The 13,749-nt window shown below is 44.7% G+C and overlaps 1 protein-coding gene across 1 annotated transcript in view; it reads left to right on the plus strand.

The window, feature by feature from the left end:
- Window positions 1–12,855, plus strand: part of Gata6 (GATA binding protein 6) — a 30,066-nt gene extending 17,211 nt beyond the window's left edge. Inside the window, exon 6 of the mRNA XM_036204240.1 lies at window positions 12,688–12,855. Within this exon, the coding sequence (XP_036060133.1) occupies window positions 12,688–12,855 (168 nt within the window). The remainder of the gene's footprint in view (window positions 1–12,687) is intronic.
- Window positions 12,856–13,749: the final 894 nt, after the last annotated feature.

The following is a 13,749-nucleotide window of genomic DNA, read 5'->3' on the forward strand; positions in this document are numbered from 1 at the left end:
TATTTTCTTTTTCCTTTTTTGGGTGTGTGTGTGTGTGTTAGAGACAGGGTTTCTCAGTAGCTTTTGAGCCTGTCCTGGAACTCACTTTGTAGACCTGGATGGTCTTGAACTCACAGAGAAATCCACCTTTCTCTGCCTCCTGAGTGCTGGGATTAAAGGTGTGCGCCACCACCGCCTGACTCTATATTTTTAATTGTTGTGTTTATGTGTATGTATTACATGTGTGTGCACGCTGATAAAGGCCAGCAGAGGGTGTCAGAGCCTCTGGAGTTGCAGGGGATTCTGAGCCAACTGATGTGGGTGCTAGGAGCTGGGAACAGAACTAGATGGCAGAAAAGTAGTAGTTATAACTACTGATCTCTAGCACGACTCCTATTTACTTATTTATTCATTCATTCATTTATTTATCTATCTGTTTGTTTGTTTATCCATCCAGATAGAGTGGGGTTTCCCTATGCTGGTCAAGCTGACCTTAAACTCCCGTCTTAGCCTCACACACGACCATCACTAGCTCTGCCTTCCACAAGAGCCTCAGAGAGTATCAAAAACCAAATCCTTACATCAGTCTTGTACTTTTTTGTTAAAGAATTGTTTTTTTGTTGTTTGTTTTTGTTTGTTTTTTTTTTTGTTTTTTTTGTTTGTTTGTTTTTTTTGTTTTTTTTGTTTTGTTTTGTTTTTTGGTGTGTGTGTGTGTGTGTGTGTGTGTGTGTGTGTGTGTGTGTCTCATTGCTCTACCTACATGCATGTATATGTGTGCGGTCCGAAAGTCAATTCTCCTACCTCAGCCCCCCTAGTGTTAGGGTTACAGACTTGAACTACCTCCCCAGCTTGGATCTCTGCTGTTTCTACTGGGAAGTGAAGCTTTTTTCTTTCTTTCTTTTTTTAAAATATGTATGTAGGTGGTTTGCCTGCATGTATGTATGTCTGTTTACCACTCATGGAGCTCAGAAAAGAACATTCAATCCCTTAGAACTGGCATTATGGATGTTTGTGCACCACCATATGTGTGTTGCGGATAAAACCTACATCCTCTGCAAAAGCAACAAGCGCTCTTAATTGATAAGCCGTCTCGAAGATAAAAGAAATAATGCTTTCTTACATTTGACTGGTCTTAATGAGTAATTTAAGAATCTAATATCTTCCCACTAAAATACATGGGAAATTAGTGACCATGCATGTCTTTGTGCACAGCTAAGCCTGGACTAGGTAGCTCTGGATGACTGGGAACTTGCTATGTAGACCAATAAGCTCTATCTGCTTCTGCTTCCCCTGGAATCAAGAGTATGTGTATGTGTGCATGTCCACTCCAGGCACGTGTGTGGGTGTGTGCATGTGAATGCAGGTGAGTCCATGGAAGCCAGAAGAAAACATAGTTTTCCCTGGAGCTGTAGTCAAACATCTGTGAGGGCCAATTTAGGTCCTGGGAACCAAACCTGGTTCTCCTGCAAGAGCAGTCAGTATGTGCCTGTAATCATTGAGCTGTCTCTGCAGCCCCATTTAAACAAACATTTTATTACGTGGACAGATGTGTTTGCTTGTGTGTATACGTAGGTGTGTATGTGCGAACACGGGTGTCTGTGGAAGCCCTAGGTCTGGAGTCACAGGTGTTAGGGAGCTGTCTAATGCAGTTTCTGGGATTGTAACTCTGGTCCTCATGACATAGCAACAATCACTCTTAACCATCTCTCCAGCCCATGGCCTTGAATTCTTCATCTTCCTACCTCTTCCTCTCAAATGCTAGGATCCCAGGCATGCATCGATAACCTTTGTTGCTGTTTTTGTTCAGTACTAGAGGTTGAACCCAAGACCGTGTGAACTCTAAGCAAGGGCTTTACCTATGAACATGCCCTCCTGATCTAAACTTAAGCCAACATTGTACATAGAAAACGAAAGGGGTTATAGTACTGAGAGTATAGCCGGGAGATAATAAGGTAGAAACAATTATTATTTTGTTATTTGTAAAAGTAAAATTGATGGTGTTATTAAACAGCAAAGTGCTCTTTATAATAATTACTACTTCAGATTTTTGTGACAAATTGCGCATGGCGTGTATATGGAGGTCAGAGGGAACTTGTAGGAGTCTTTCCACCACGGATTCAACTCAGGCTTGGTGGCAAGTGCTTTTTCCCTGAGTACTGAGCCAGCCCTCAATTATGAAGTCATTAAACACATTTTCCGTAGGCTAGTGCCCATTTTCAGTTTCAGCATTTATTCTCCCAAACACTCTTGTCTAAAGATGAAAAAAGAGTTAAAAAATCATTAATCTCTCACAGTGGTCGTGAGCATTGGGCTTGGGCACTGTTACTGCCTCATTTATAAACCAGGATGCTGATTCCATGAGGTCACAGACCAAGCTGGTGTGGAAGCGGGGACTGGAACCGACATCTCCTAAGTAAGGCAGGACTGTTACTCCTCCCAGGGAGTTTGCCAATCAACTCAGTTATTAATATCCCACTTGCTACATGCTGCAAACCATGGGTATAAATATTTTGTTGGCCTTTTATCTTCACATTCCCTATGTACCAGGCACCTTCTCTTTGTTCTAAGCCTTTCTAGTAACTTTTAATCCTATCTGAACGCACTGGCCTTCACAGAAAGTCACCCTAGCAGCAGAGATTGTTCAATAATTGGATTTTTGTACTTTCATTTTCTAAAGTGTGTGTGTGTGTGTGTGTGTGTGTGTGTGTGTGTCTGTGAATATCCACAGCTTTGAGTATATATTAGAAAGCAGCTCTAATGTTGTCTGTAATGTGTGTGCCCACCCAAGTTACCACACAACTGAGGCTCATTTCATAAGTGACCCTTGCTACTCAGAGCTCTAAAAGCCAGAATTAGGTAGAGAGCAAGTGCAGGCAGATGTCATTTGCTTTTGCAAATTAAGGATTAAAGATTCTATTAATTAAAGATTTTAATCCAAATTAAAGATTCTTTACCTTTTTTAAAAAAAATCCCTGCCTCTATAAAAATATACAGAATTGTCACAAAACATGAAATAATGTTACGGGAAAACAAGGCTCAACACAAGAAATCTGGCTTAGGGTGGTCTGAGATGTTATTGCTAAATGAATCTTTGAAGAAAATGAATTCCTTTACTGGAATTGAAGTAATTTATTATGTATTTCATGGGTGTCTGCCAAAAGGGTTACTAGCAAACTGAAGACTTAATGGGTCTAAATTAGACACAGTCTGATGGCCCTGCTCGTATTTAGGTTTACCTGTAATGGGGCTGAATTAGATTCAGTCTGGCATCCTGAGTATGCTTAGGGTTCCCTGTTGTTTTTCTCTGAACTACCAACTCTTCAGGTACCTTACAGACAGGTGTTGTCAGGCTTAGAGGGTTGCAGTTCAGCTGCGCTCATATCCGGCTTTAGGAGTCTGATTGTGACAGTCTTACATAGCCCAGGCTGCCCTTAGACTTGCTGTGTAGCTGAGGCTGGCCAGGAACTCCTGATCTTCCTGTTTCCACCTCCTAAGAGAGGTGACAAGAATCTGCCACCACACCCATGTGATGTGATAAACAGAATTCCAAGATAGTATCTGGTGTTTGGGGGGGGGGGGGGGGGGGGAATCAACTCCACAACCTGCATGGCCAGCTTTCACCATGGTTACAAGCCGTATTTTATTATACAAAGCACTAAACTTTATGTTTAATGTTGTCACTGAATTTAGTGCTTGGTTTGCCTGAATATAATCTGAAATTTATTTTGGGGTTCATGGATTAGCTGCTGGGAGGAAACAGATTCAGGCAGCCAAGTACTAGCTGCAGCCAAGCACTAGCTGTGGCTCCCTGTGACCATAGGAAATGGGCAAGGCTTGTCCTCCTATGAGGGAACAGTAATTCCTCCCATCTGGCTCTTAGGAGTTTTGTGTCGCATAAATGCTGCAGATTGCTTTGAAGCCGGAGAAGAACAGCAGCACTTAATAGAAGCCTGAATGTTAACAGCAGAGCATTTTCATGAGCCCTCCCCCAAGACACCCGAAATAAAGCTTTACTTTCTAAAAGGGAAATGTAAAGATGTAGGGTTCCTGATTATCTGAAGTAGCCATATTTTCAAGATTTTTATTTCTTGGATAGCATTTTTACAGTGCATGTTTCCTTAGTTCCTGCCTTGGTGGCTGTGTGTCTGGGTCTGCTCTTCTGACCTCGGCTGTGTTCTCTCGCCCTGAGCACTGAAGCTCAGTTTAGGATCCTCACCCAGCTCCTGAAAAGCCCGTGAAGATGATGACTCATAACCTCAGGGTCCTGTACAGCATCGTTTGATGACTAAAATAGAATAATCCATTCTGATTTCATATGCCTTTGATTTAGAATGTTTCTGGATTGACTTGAAGTTAAGGGGCAGACCCTGGCCATCTATATTTACCTATCAGCATAGTCTTGAACTGGCTGCCTTCCCCACTTCATGCCCCCCTTTAGTTAGAGTGGGAACACAGGCACAAAACAACATGCTCCTTTGCCTGGGAGAGATTGTGGCTACAGAATCATTTACTCTCTAGAAAAGGGCCACAGCATGGATATACCCTGGGTCCCAGGGCAAACAGTGAAATCCAGGAAGGAATCTGAAACACTGAGTTAGGCTAGCAGTTAGGGTGACTGGCTGCTTTCTGGGAGGGGAGGTGTTCATACTGGCTTGCTTTCTAATGCATGCTGTTATGGAGAATTTGAGGGCTGTGTTGTGAGGTCCAATTCTCAGATGTCCTCATGGAATACATGTTCCTGTACCTTTCACATGTCACCTTGGAAACTTATTGAGTCACTGAGTCTTGTCCTATTTTCCCTCCATGTGAACCAAAGTGATTCTTGCTTTTCAAGTGAAAGTGGAGGTTTCTAAGCAAGGATTTTCCCTTCACTGGGATTCATATGTAAGTTTTTTTTTCCTTTTGCAGAAGGGAGCTAGAGTCCACAGGTGTTTAGCCTAGAGGTTGTAAAAGCAGAGTTTTGCTGGAAAGACTGGCTTCCGCTCACACAGATGTCGTGACCACAGCCTCATTCAGATGCATAGGGAGGCAGATCGGGGTCCTGAAGTTCAGAGTGTGATCTCCATCATAGACCCACCCGGTGCATGACTGCCTGCCCTACACCTTTCCTGGGCACAGCGGTTTCTTTCTGCAGAGTGGAGACACTCCAGCAGAGCTCCTCTGTGCCGTTTGTTGGACACAGGGTCTCTTGCAGCCCTTTCATGCTGGCCTCTGCTTGGGATGGAGCTGAGATGACATTGAACCCCTGAACTCTCTGACCTTCCCTCTTCCCAGTGCTGGGGTTACAGGCAGCACCACTGTGCCCAGTTAGTTTGTGTGGTCAAGGGGCTGAACCTAGGGTTTTTTGCATGCTTAGAAAGCATTCTTGTCAAACTCTCTCTTCAATATCTTCACTTGGATTTTCTTATAAAATTAAATTTAGGTTGCATACGGTAGCATGTCTCTGTGATATAGCCCTTGTGAAGTGGGGGCAGGAGGACAGTGAATGAGATTAGGGCTAGCCTGAGCTCATAGCACAACCCTGTCTCAAAAGTATGTATGTTTATACGTGTGCACACATAATTTCATAAGCCAGAAAACTTGGTTTTCTGTTGCTTTGTTTTTCTTTTTGAGATAGGGTCTCACTATGTAGAACAGTTTGGCCTGGAACTCACAGATGCTTCCCCAAAGGCATCTGCCGCCAGGCCCATCATTCTGCTCTTTTTAAAATTGGAATTGTTTTTGTGTGTGTATGCACAAGTGCACACCTCCACCCAACCTGTAGAAGACAGCTTTCAGAAGTTGTTTTCTCTGCTTTTCCATGAGTTTATACATTGAACTTAGGTAGCCAGGCTTGCTCAGCACATGGAGTTTCTTTTCTCTTGTGTTGCCTGCCTTCCTTCCTTCTATTCCCATGGAGGCTCTCTGTAGTTTTCCATCACAGGAAGATGCAAAGGGCAAGAAAGGAGTGTCAGTCACTTGACTGCTTGGGTGCACCCAGTCAGAAGTCTTCCCAGTGATGTACAGAGGCAGAGATGGTTTGTTCTCAAAGGAAGCAACTGGGTGAGGTGTGCTCAGCCTGCCTCACAGGCAAATGGACATTTCCCATGCTGCCCTCTGTTGCAGCTCAAGTGCTGTCTGGAACCACCTTTTTCCAGGGCGGTTTCCAGGCTGGCAGTGCTTCTGTCTCCCACCTACCCTGGCCTGCAAGCTATGCTAAGCTCAGGCTGAGTCTGGTGCTGATAACACATTCTTTCAACAGGAAGTGCCTCCATTTTCAGTCGCCTGTGGGAGGGTGGAGGGCAGATAAGCTGTGAATGGAAACACAGACCAGATTTCTACTCCACCCTCATTGCACTTTGATCTGGGAGAGACGGGGAACTTCTGCGCGGGGAAGGGAGAAAGGATGGTTAGGCTCCGGGTATCCCTAAGTGCTCTTCTCTGCTCTCCCCAGGGGCATTTGTTTCCATTCCAAAAGAGCCTTCTGCTGTGCTGAGAGGCCCACCATTTGATACAGTCCTTTTGAAGGGCTTAATTAGATGTGGGAAAGCGTTAACTCATGGAAATTCTTTGATTTGTTTGTTGTGATGTAGGGTCTCATCATGTAGCCCTGGCTGCCCTGTAACAGAGGAATAGGCTAGGCTGGCCTCTCCTGCTCAGGCCTGACTGTCTCTGTCTCTTGTGCTAAAGGCGTGTGTCACCACAAAATTCTTACCAGATAGTTGTTGTTGTTGCTTTTTTGTTTTTGTTCTGATTTTTTTGTAAGAAAGTGTCTCAACCTAGATTAGTCTCCAATCCAGTATGCAGTTGAGGAGGATGGGCTTGAACCCCTATCCTCCTGCCTCCACAGTCCTGGGATTACAGAGGTTCACCACTGTACCCAGCTCTTCCTCCTCCTCCTCTTCTTTTGAGAAAAAAGGCCAAGCTTGTCTCTGCCCCAGCTTTTTGAATACTGGAATTATAGGTAGGAGATACTGTGCCTGAGAGAGAGAGGGGAGAGAGAGAGAGGAGGGAGGTAGACAGACAGACAGACTGGGTTTTACTATATAGTCTATGCTGGTCTCACAGTCTCTACCCTCTGCCTCCATTTCCAGAATGTGGAGATAACTGACATGTCCCACACTTTGAATATGTATGTACATACTGGTTCCAAGGTTGTCATTAATGCTTTCTGATTTTTTTTTCTCCTCAGATGGTCCATGAATAAGACCTATGAAGGGAAAGGATTTAAGATGAAAGCCAGTGATGCGCTAGGTTTCTTCAGGAGAGTTAGTGGCTTTTTCTGCAGTTAAACACCAGCTTTGAGACTCATTCCAAGCAGGACACAAGTGCTCCAGAACTGGAGCAGAGTTCTGTTTCTTCAGGCTTGGACAGCCAGGCCCTGGGTTTCTGCTGAGGGCATGGAGATGGCTTTGGGGATGCACTTGACCCCTCTGATTGCCTCCCTCAGCAGTGTCCTCACTCTCTTAATCTCTTCTGTGGACCTTTAACTTAGAGGCCTCTGATTTCCGAAGCAGTGGCTTTTGTTCTTTCCTATTCCATTGCAGTAGTTAAAGGAAAATACTCAGAGGGCAAAGCTGGCAAATAGGCCGGGTCCTCTCAGAGGTCCCTCTTCTGTCCAGGTCTCCTTGTGATTCTTATTATGCAGGGGACATAGAATTCATGTCCTGAAGTTCTTCACTCACCATTGTGTGATGGGATTTTTTCCATCTTGCTACATGAATTTATTATTTTTAATAATTGCATAATAGTTCGTGGAGCAGATGACCCAGCTTTTCCAGACCATTCTGTATTAGATTGCTCCCAGGATTTCAATTATTTTCTGTACTCCAGTAATGGATGGCTTCTTTTGTAGCACCTTTCCTCTCTTTTGGATTATTTCCTTTTTCCAGAGCTGAGGACCGAACCCAGGGCCTTGTGCTTGCTAGGCAAGCACTCTACCACTGACCTAAATCCCCAACCCCTAGGATTATTTCCTTATAATACATTCCCAGAAGTGAAATTACAGAGTTCAGCCGAGCATAAACTTCTCAGTGGCCTAGGACACTGCTGTTAATTGCCTTTTGTCAAAACCAAAATGTAGCCTCATGGGCCACAGACAAAGGGACCGACGTGTACCCAACACCAGCCTTGGTAGACTTGCAAAAACTTCATTTTCTCTTCTGTGATGACAGGGAAAGGGTCTCAGTGTTACTTGGGTATATAGCACCGGGGTACATCCGCAGCCCTAGACTTTTTGTGTTATATTTCATGTTTAAATATTATGCTCGTGGGGCTGGCAAGAAGGCTCAGTGGTAAAGACACTTGTGGTACAAGCCTGGTGGCCTGAGTTCTGCTCCTGGAGAGCACATACAGCTATAAGGAGAGATAAACTGATTCCATGAAATTGTTTCTGCACACATACACAGTGTGGCACATGCACACTCTCAATCTCTCTCTCTCTCTCTCTCTCTGTGTCTCTCTCTGTCTCTCTCTCTGTGTGTGTGTGTGTCTCTCTGTGTCTCTCTCTGTCTCTCTCCCCTCCCCCCACACACTAATACTCATATTAAAAGGTTATAAGCCTTGGGCACAAAGTTCTCTTGTGTTTCCCGAGAGATCCAAAGGGCTGATATTTTCAGGTATGCACATCGCCTGCATTTTGGGGTTTGTTGGCTCCTTTTAGCTTATATAGCTAAATATTCATGTAGAAGAGTTACTGCTCAGAAATTTGGAATCATTCTTCAGCTATGAGAACAACACTAAAGGCCGTTTCCTTGGAGGTGGGGATGTAGATCAATGTGTGGTACGTGTACATATGTGTTTTGCATATGTTTGCATATGTGTGGATTTTAGTGTATGGGAAAGCCTGAGCCTTCCTCTGCTGTTTCCACTTTCCTAGATCCGGGATCACAGGCAACCCACTTGGGTCTGGGGACCGAACTCAGGTGTGCTTCAATTAATGTCTCCTTCCTTCCATCCTCCCCTCCCACTCCCCCCCCATCCCTCCATCTCTCCCCTTCTCCCCCTCCCCCTCCCTCCATCCCTTCCTCTTTCTTTCTTTGAGAAAGGATCTCATTCTGTAACTCAAAGCTGACTTGGACCCCTCTAGTCAGCCTTAGCTGGCCTCCAACACTCTTCCAGCCTCGGTCTCCCAAGAGCTGTGCCCAGCTCAAAAGATTGTCTTTTAAGGCATGACTTATTTTTTAAAAATGCCAGGAGCCAAGGCCCTTTCAAGTGGCTGTCTTGCATTTCTCTTTGTGAAGAGCTGTCACTAAAATTAAAATGTATAGCCTTTGGGAAGCAGGTGCAGAGGCAGCTAGAGCTCCATAAGCTTGAGACCAGCTTGATCTAAATAGTGAATTATAGGCCAATCAGGGCTGCATAATATGACCCTTTCTCAGACAGACAGACAGACAGACAGACAGACAAATACATAGCCTGACCCTTGGCCTTTATTCTCACTGCTTTTTTTCAAGGCCAGCCTGGTCTATAGAGTAAGTTCCAGGACAGCCAGGGCCACACAGAAAAACCCTGTCTGGAAAAACCAAAGTCAAATAAAATAGATATCTAAATGCACCTATTCAGACATTGTTATTATTTAACATGTCTGTATATAAAGTTTCTATAGTAGGTACCCAACCCCAGAACAGACTACACACATAGAGAGTACTGTTACTAAGTTACTGTTGTTAAATGCTTTCCCCAATTCTATCCCTGATCCCCGGTGACTACACAGCAATCATTGTCTGGCAACAAAAGCAGTGTATCCCTGGCTGGCCTGACATGCACTCTGTAGACCAGGCTGGCCATGAACCACACCATCTATTCATTATTTGTATTTTATGGGTGTTGGTGTTTTGGCTGCATGTATGTTTGTGTGAGGGTGTCAGAAGCCCTGGAACTGGAGTCATAGATAATTGTGAGCTGTCATGTGGGTGCTGGGAATTGAACCCGGGTCCTCTGGAAGGGCAGCTTGTGCTCTCAACCACTGAGCTATTTCTCGAGCCCCAGATATCTATTTTATAGATGAAGAAACAGAGTGTTTGATATTAGTCTTTCTAGTTCATCCTCCAGTCTTCCCTGCCTTTCTCAAGTCCTCCCGCCTCAGTAGGCGTCTAATTTGGCACAGACCCCTTTTTTGGAAGACCTTTAACAGTGGTGGGTAGATAGGATAACTAAGTGAGGAAAGGCCCAGGGTGGTAGGAGAGAACCAGATCCTGGAAACTGTTCTTTGACCTCTGCATGCATGCAATGGTGAGCACATTCATTTGCATACATGTGCACATGAACACATACACACATCAGTAAATAAATGTTACACTTAAAGAGCTTCTCCTGTGGAATGCTCACACAGCAAGGCACCATGCTGATGTGATTACAGACATAACCTCCTGAGCCATGCCTAAGCGAGATCATCAGTATACAGAGAAGACTGAGGGAGGTGGCTGCACCCTCTCGGTGACCCACCCAGAACTTTGGAATTCAACCTGTCCCCAGTGAGCAGGCTGAATTAGGTCCTAACCCAGAAGCCTTTGGCCCCTGTGACTCCTTTTCCGACCCTCCCCCTCCCACTTGTCTTGAGCTCTCAGCTAGAACAGGCAGCTGTGCTGTTGGGCTAGCCTTACATCCTGGCTCCTGGGAGCTCCTAGCCCCAACAGGGACCTTGTTAATGATGTCCTTTGTGGAGTGTCATGATGCACTGAGCTCTCTATTGTCCCAACTGTCTAGGCAATCCACACACACTCTGCGTTTCTCAGAAATAGCACTTTGATGCACAGAACCCAAACACAGCCAGAAACCAGCAGATTTGCTGTTTCTAGAATAAGTAGATTGATGAAAAGTTGGATCACTCTATATCATCTACTCCTGTTGTGGAATGCCTTTCTAACACAATGGATTCTTTGATAATTGGCTTCTAGTCTTTGTGTTGTTCAGGGACTTAAATGCTGATCCATCCGCCCTGGATTTGCTTGTAATGGAGTTTCTGGATTAAGATCTGAGGTTACCCCTCATAGTTAAAGTGTCATATTATCTGCAACATTCAGTTCTATGACAGCATTATTGCAGTTATTTCAACAATTTCACAAGAATCTGTATTAAATTTTGGATATTTCAAAGCTGGGCATGGTGGCACATGCTTTAATCCCAACTCTTAGGAGGCAGAGGCAGGCAGATCTCTGAGTTTGAGGCCAGCCTGGTCTGCAAGCCAGAGCTACACAGAGAAACCCTATTTCAAACAACAACAACAACAAAACAAACAACACAAAATAAAACAAAAATTTGACATCTCAACAACTTTGAAGTTTGCTTCTCTCCCCACCCTGTATCTTCCTGACATATGTGGATCTAGCCAGAGCACCTACGAACACACTGCAGAATGTCTTTATGCTTACAATATTTAGACTAAAGTCTGAGTATAGGGGTTTTCTCCCTCCCTCCTTCCTTCTCTCCCTCCTTCCCTTTTTCATCCTTTTCTTTTTCACATTTAATTTTGAGTTTGGATGTTGCTAAGTTGACAAGATTGGTCTTGAACTAATGACTTCTTTGTGTCTCCTTCTCTTTCCTTTTTCTCCAGGGTCTTATTTTATAGTCTGGGCTGGCCTAGGACATGCTATGCTCCCCTGGCTTGCCTTGGACTCACAGTATTTCCTTTCTCCATCTCTTGGGTGATGGGGTTACAAGGCATTCACTGCCATGCCTGCCTCCAGACCTTGAACTTCCAGCCCCAGCTTCCCGAGTAACTGGGAAAACAGACCTGGGCAACCAGGCCAAGTTATTGCTGACTTTTTGTCTACCTGAAGTTTTGCTGGGAAACAGAAAGATGGGGACCTGTGGACAGCTAGGTTTAGTTTGTCCTGTTGGAAAGTTTGGGTAAGGTGGGGGCAGGTCACATGACTGGACCAGTTGAGTTCTCTCCTAGAGCACAGCCTTCTAGTTCCATGCAGGTCTGTAAGGGCTGAAGAACAGGCAGATCCTGCTTGAGAAAAGGAGTACATTGAACTGCACTGTGTCCAGGCCACACAGAGCCCCAGCACATTCCCATTCAATGCAGCTGCACCTGGTACCTCCGGTTTCTGAGAAACAGCCAGAGCATCAGTGTGGCTGTTTGAAAAATTTAAGGGGTGGTGTTTTCAAAAATATTATTTGAAAAGTTTTAAGGAATCATAACCTGTTTCAAACAAGTATTCAGTATGGAATAGAGTCCTAAAGCTTGGAAGAACTTAGGGTGCCTGAGATTTGGGAAGGAAAAAAAGGTGTGACTAGAGAGTACATACATGGTTGTGGCTGGAGTTTTGAGAAAGTCAACGTGACTGCTGCCTACAACTGCATAGTCTCAGACTCCAGTTATCTGGGTTTGATCCTAGGACATTTGGTAATGTGTGTGTAGATGCTCTGGCAGCATTTGATCCAGGTCCACATGGTGTTTTACCTGGTTTGTTTCTACTGGTCACTTGGACAGCTGGAGTCCTTCAGGCCCCCCTCCTCTGTCACCTGCATCGCTGAGTACCATTCATTCTGTGCTGCCAAGACTGGGTGAAAGGCACTGGCTGGCAGAGCTCAGCACAGTGGATGCTCCTTACTCTGGGCAAGGAAGGACAAAGCTGGCCTCCTGAGTTGTTCTCTGGGATAGCTCTGGCCTTGGCTGTGCTAACCATGTCATTTGTTCCTAGATGTTGAGGCAGGAGGATTGAGCCAGTTAACAAAGCGATGTCTAACTATTTCTCCTTCTCCTTCTCTTTCTTCTACAAGCCGGGTGCCTCAGTGATGTCTGCAGTGGGAGAAGGCCCCAACTCCGAGAACAGTGACCTCAAGTATTCAGGTCAAGATGGCCTCTACATAGGCGTCAGTCTGTCCTCTCCTGCTGAAGTCACGTCCTCTGTACGGCAGGATTCTTGGTGTGCTCTGGCCCTGGCCTGAGCTGGTGCTGACAAGGGCCCTGGAGGACTCCGAGGCCTCATGCCACTTGTGTCTGAATTTGCCCAGCAGTCCAGATGGCAGGAAAAATGCAGACATAACATTCCTTCAATGCATGATTTCTGTGCCTTTGTTTTGAAAGAGATATATTTCCCAAGAAGCTTGCTGAAATAAGAAGAGATGGCTCCTTGCAGAAAGGGCCAGTACAGCAAGCATATGGCCTGCTCCCACCAGCCTGGGCCACCTCCAGCCAGCCTGCCTCTGGGTCTGCCCCACACCAATGGCAGAAACTGTGACAATGACTGGGGCCTTGTCTGCTAAGGAAGACTGAGAGATTTAAAAAAATGTTTTATGCCTATTGCCCCAAATCATGTGCTTCTTGTGATCAACCTCGGTTATCCCAGAATTTCTTCATCCCTGATCGACATTAGCATTTCACAAGCATTTGTGGAGAGGAGCACTGGAGCCGTTTGGTACATCCTGGGGGGCTGAGTGCAACTCCTGGGGTCTATTAGTCTGCAAGATGGAATTATACCGGGCAGATGCTGACTTTCTCAGCATTCATCTGAGGTCACTCGGAATTTGTAAACAGGGTAGCAAACAAGATATTTTTCTTCCATGTACACAATAATTTTTTTAAGTGCAATTTGCGTTGCAGCAATCAGTGTTAAATCATCTGCATAAGATTTAACAGCATTTTTATAATGAATGTAAACATTTTAACTTAATGGTACTTAAAATAATTTAAAAAATGTTAACTTAGACATGCTTCTTACACCCATAGCCCATTTCTGTATTCCCAATTGTTTAAAAAAAAAAAAAAAAAGCAATAACAAAAAAAGAATTCAAGAACAAATCTTCTCTCAGGAAAATTGCCTTTTCTCCATTTATGAATTT

The sequence above is a fragment of the Onychomys torridus genome, chromosome 13 (genome assembly GCF_903995425.1).
Source record: "Onychomys torridus chromosome 13, mOncTor1.1, whole genome shotgun sequence".
Taxonomy (NCBI): domain Eukaryota; kingdom Metazoa; phylum Chordata; class Mammalia; order Rodentia; family Cricetidae; genus Onychomys; species Onychomys torridus.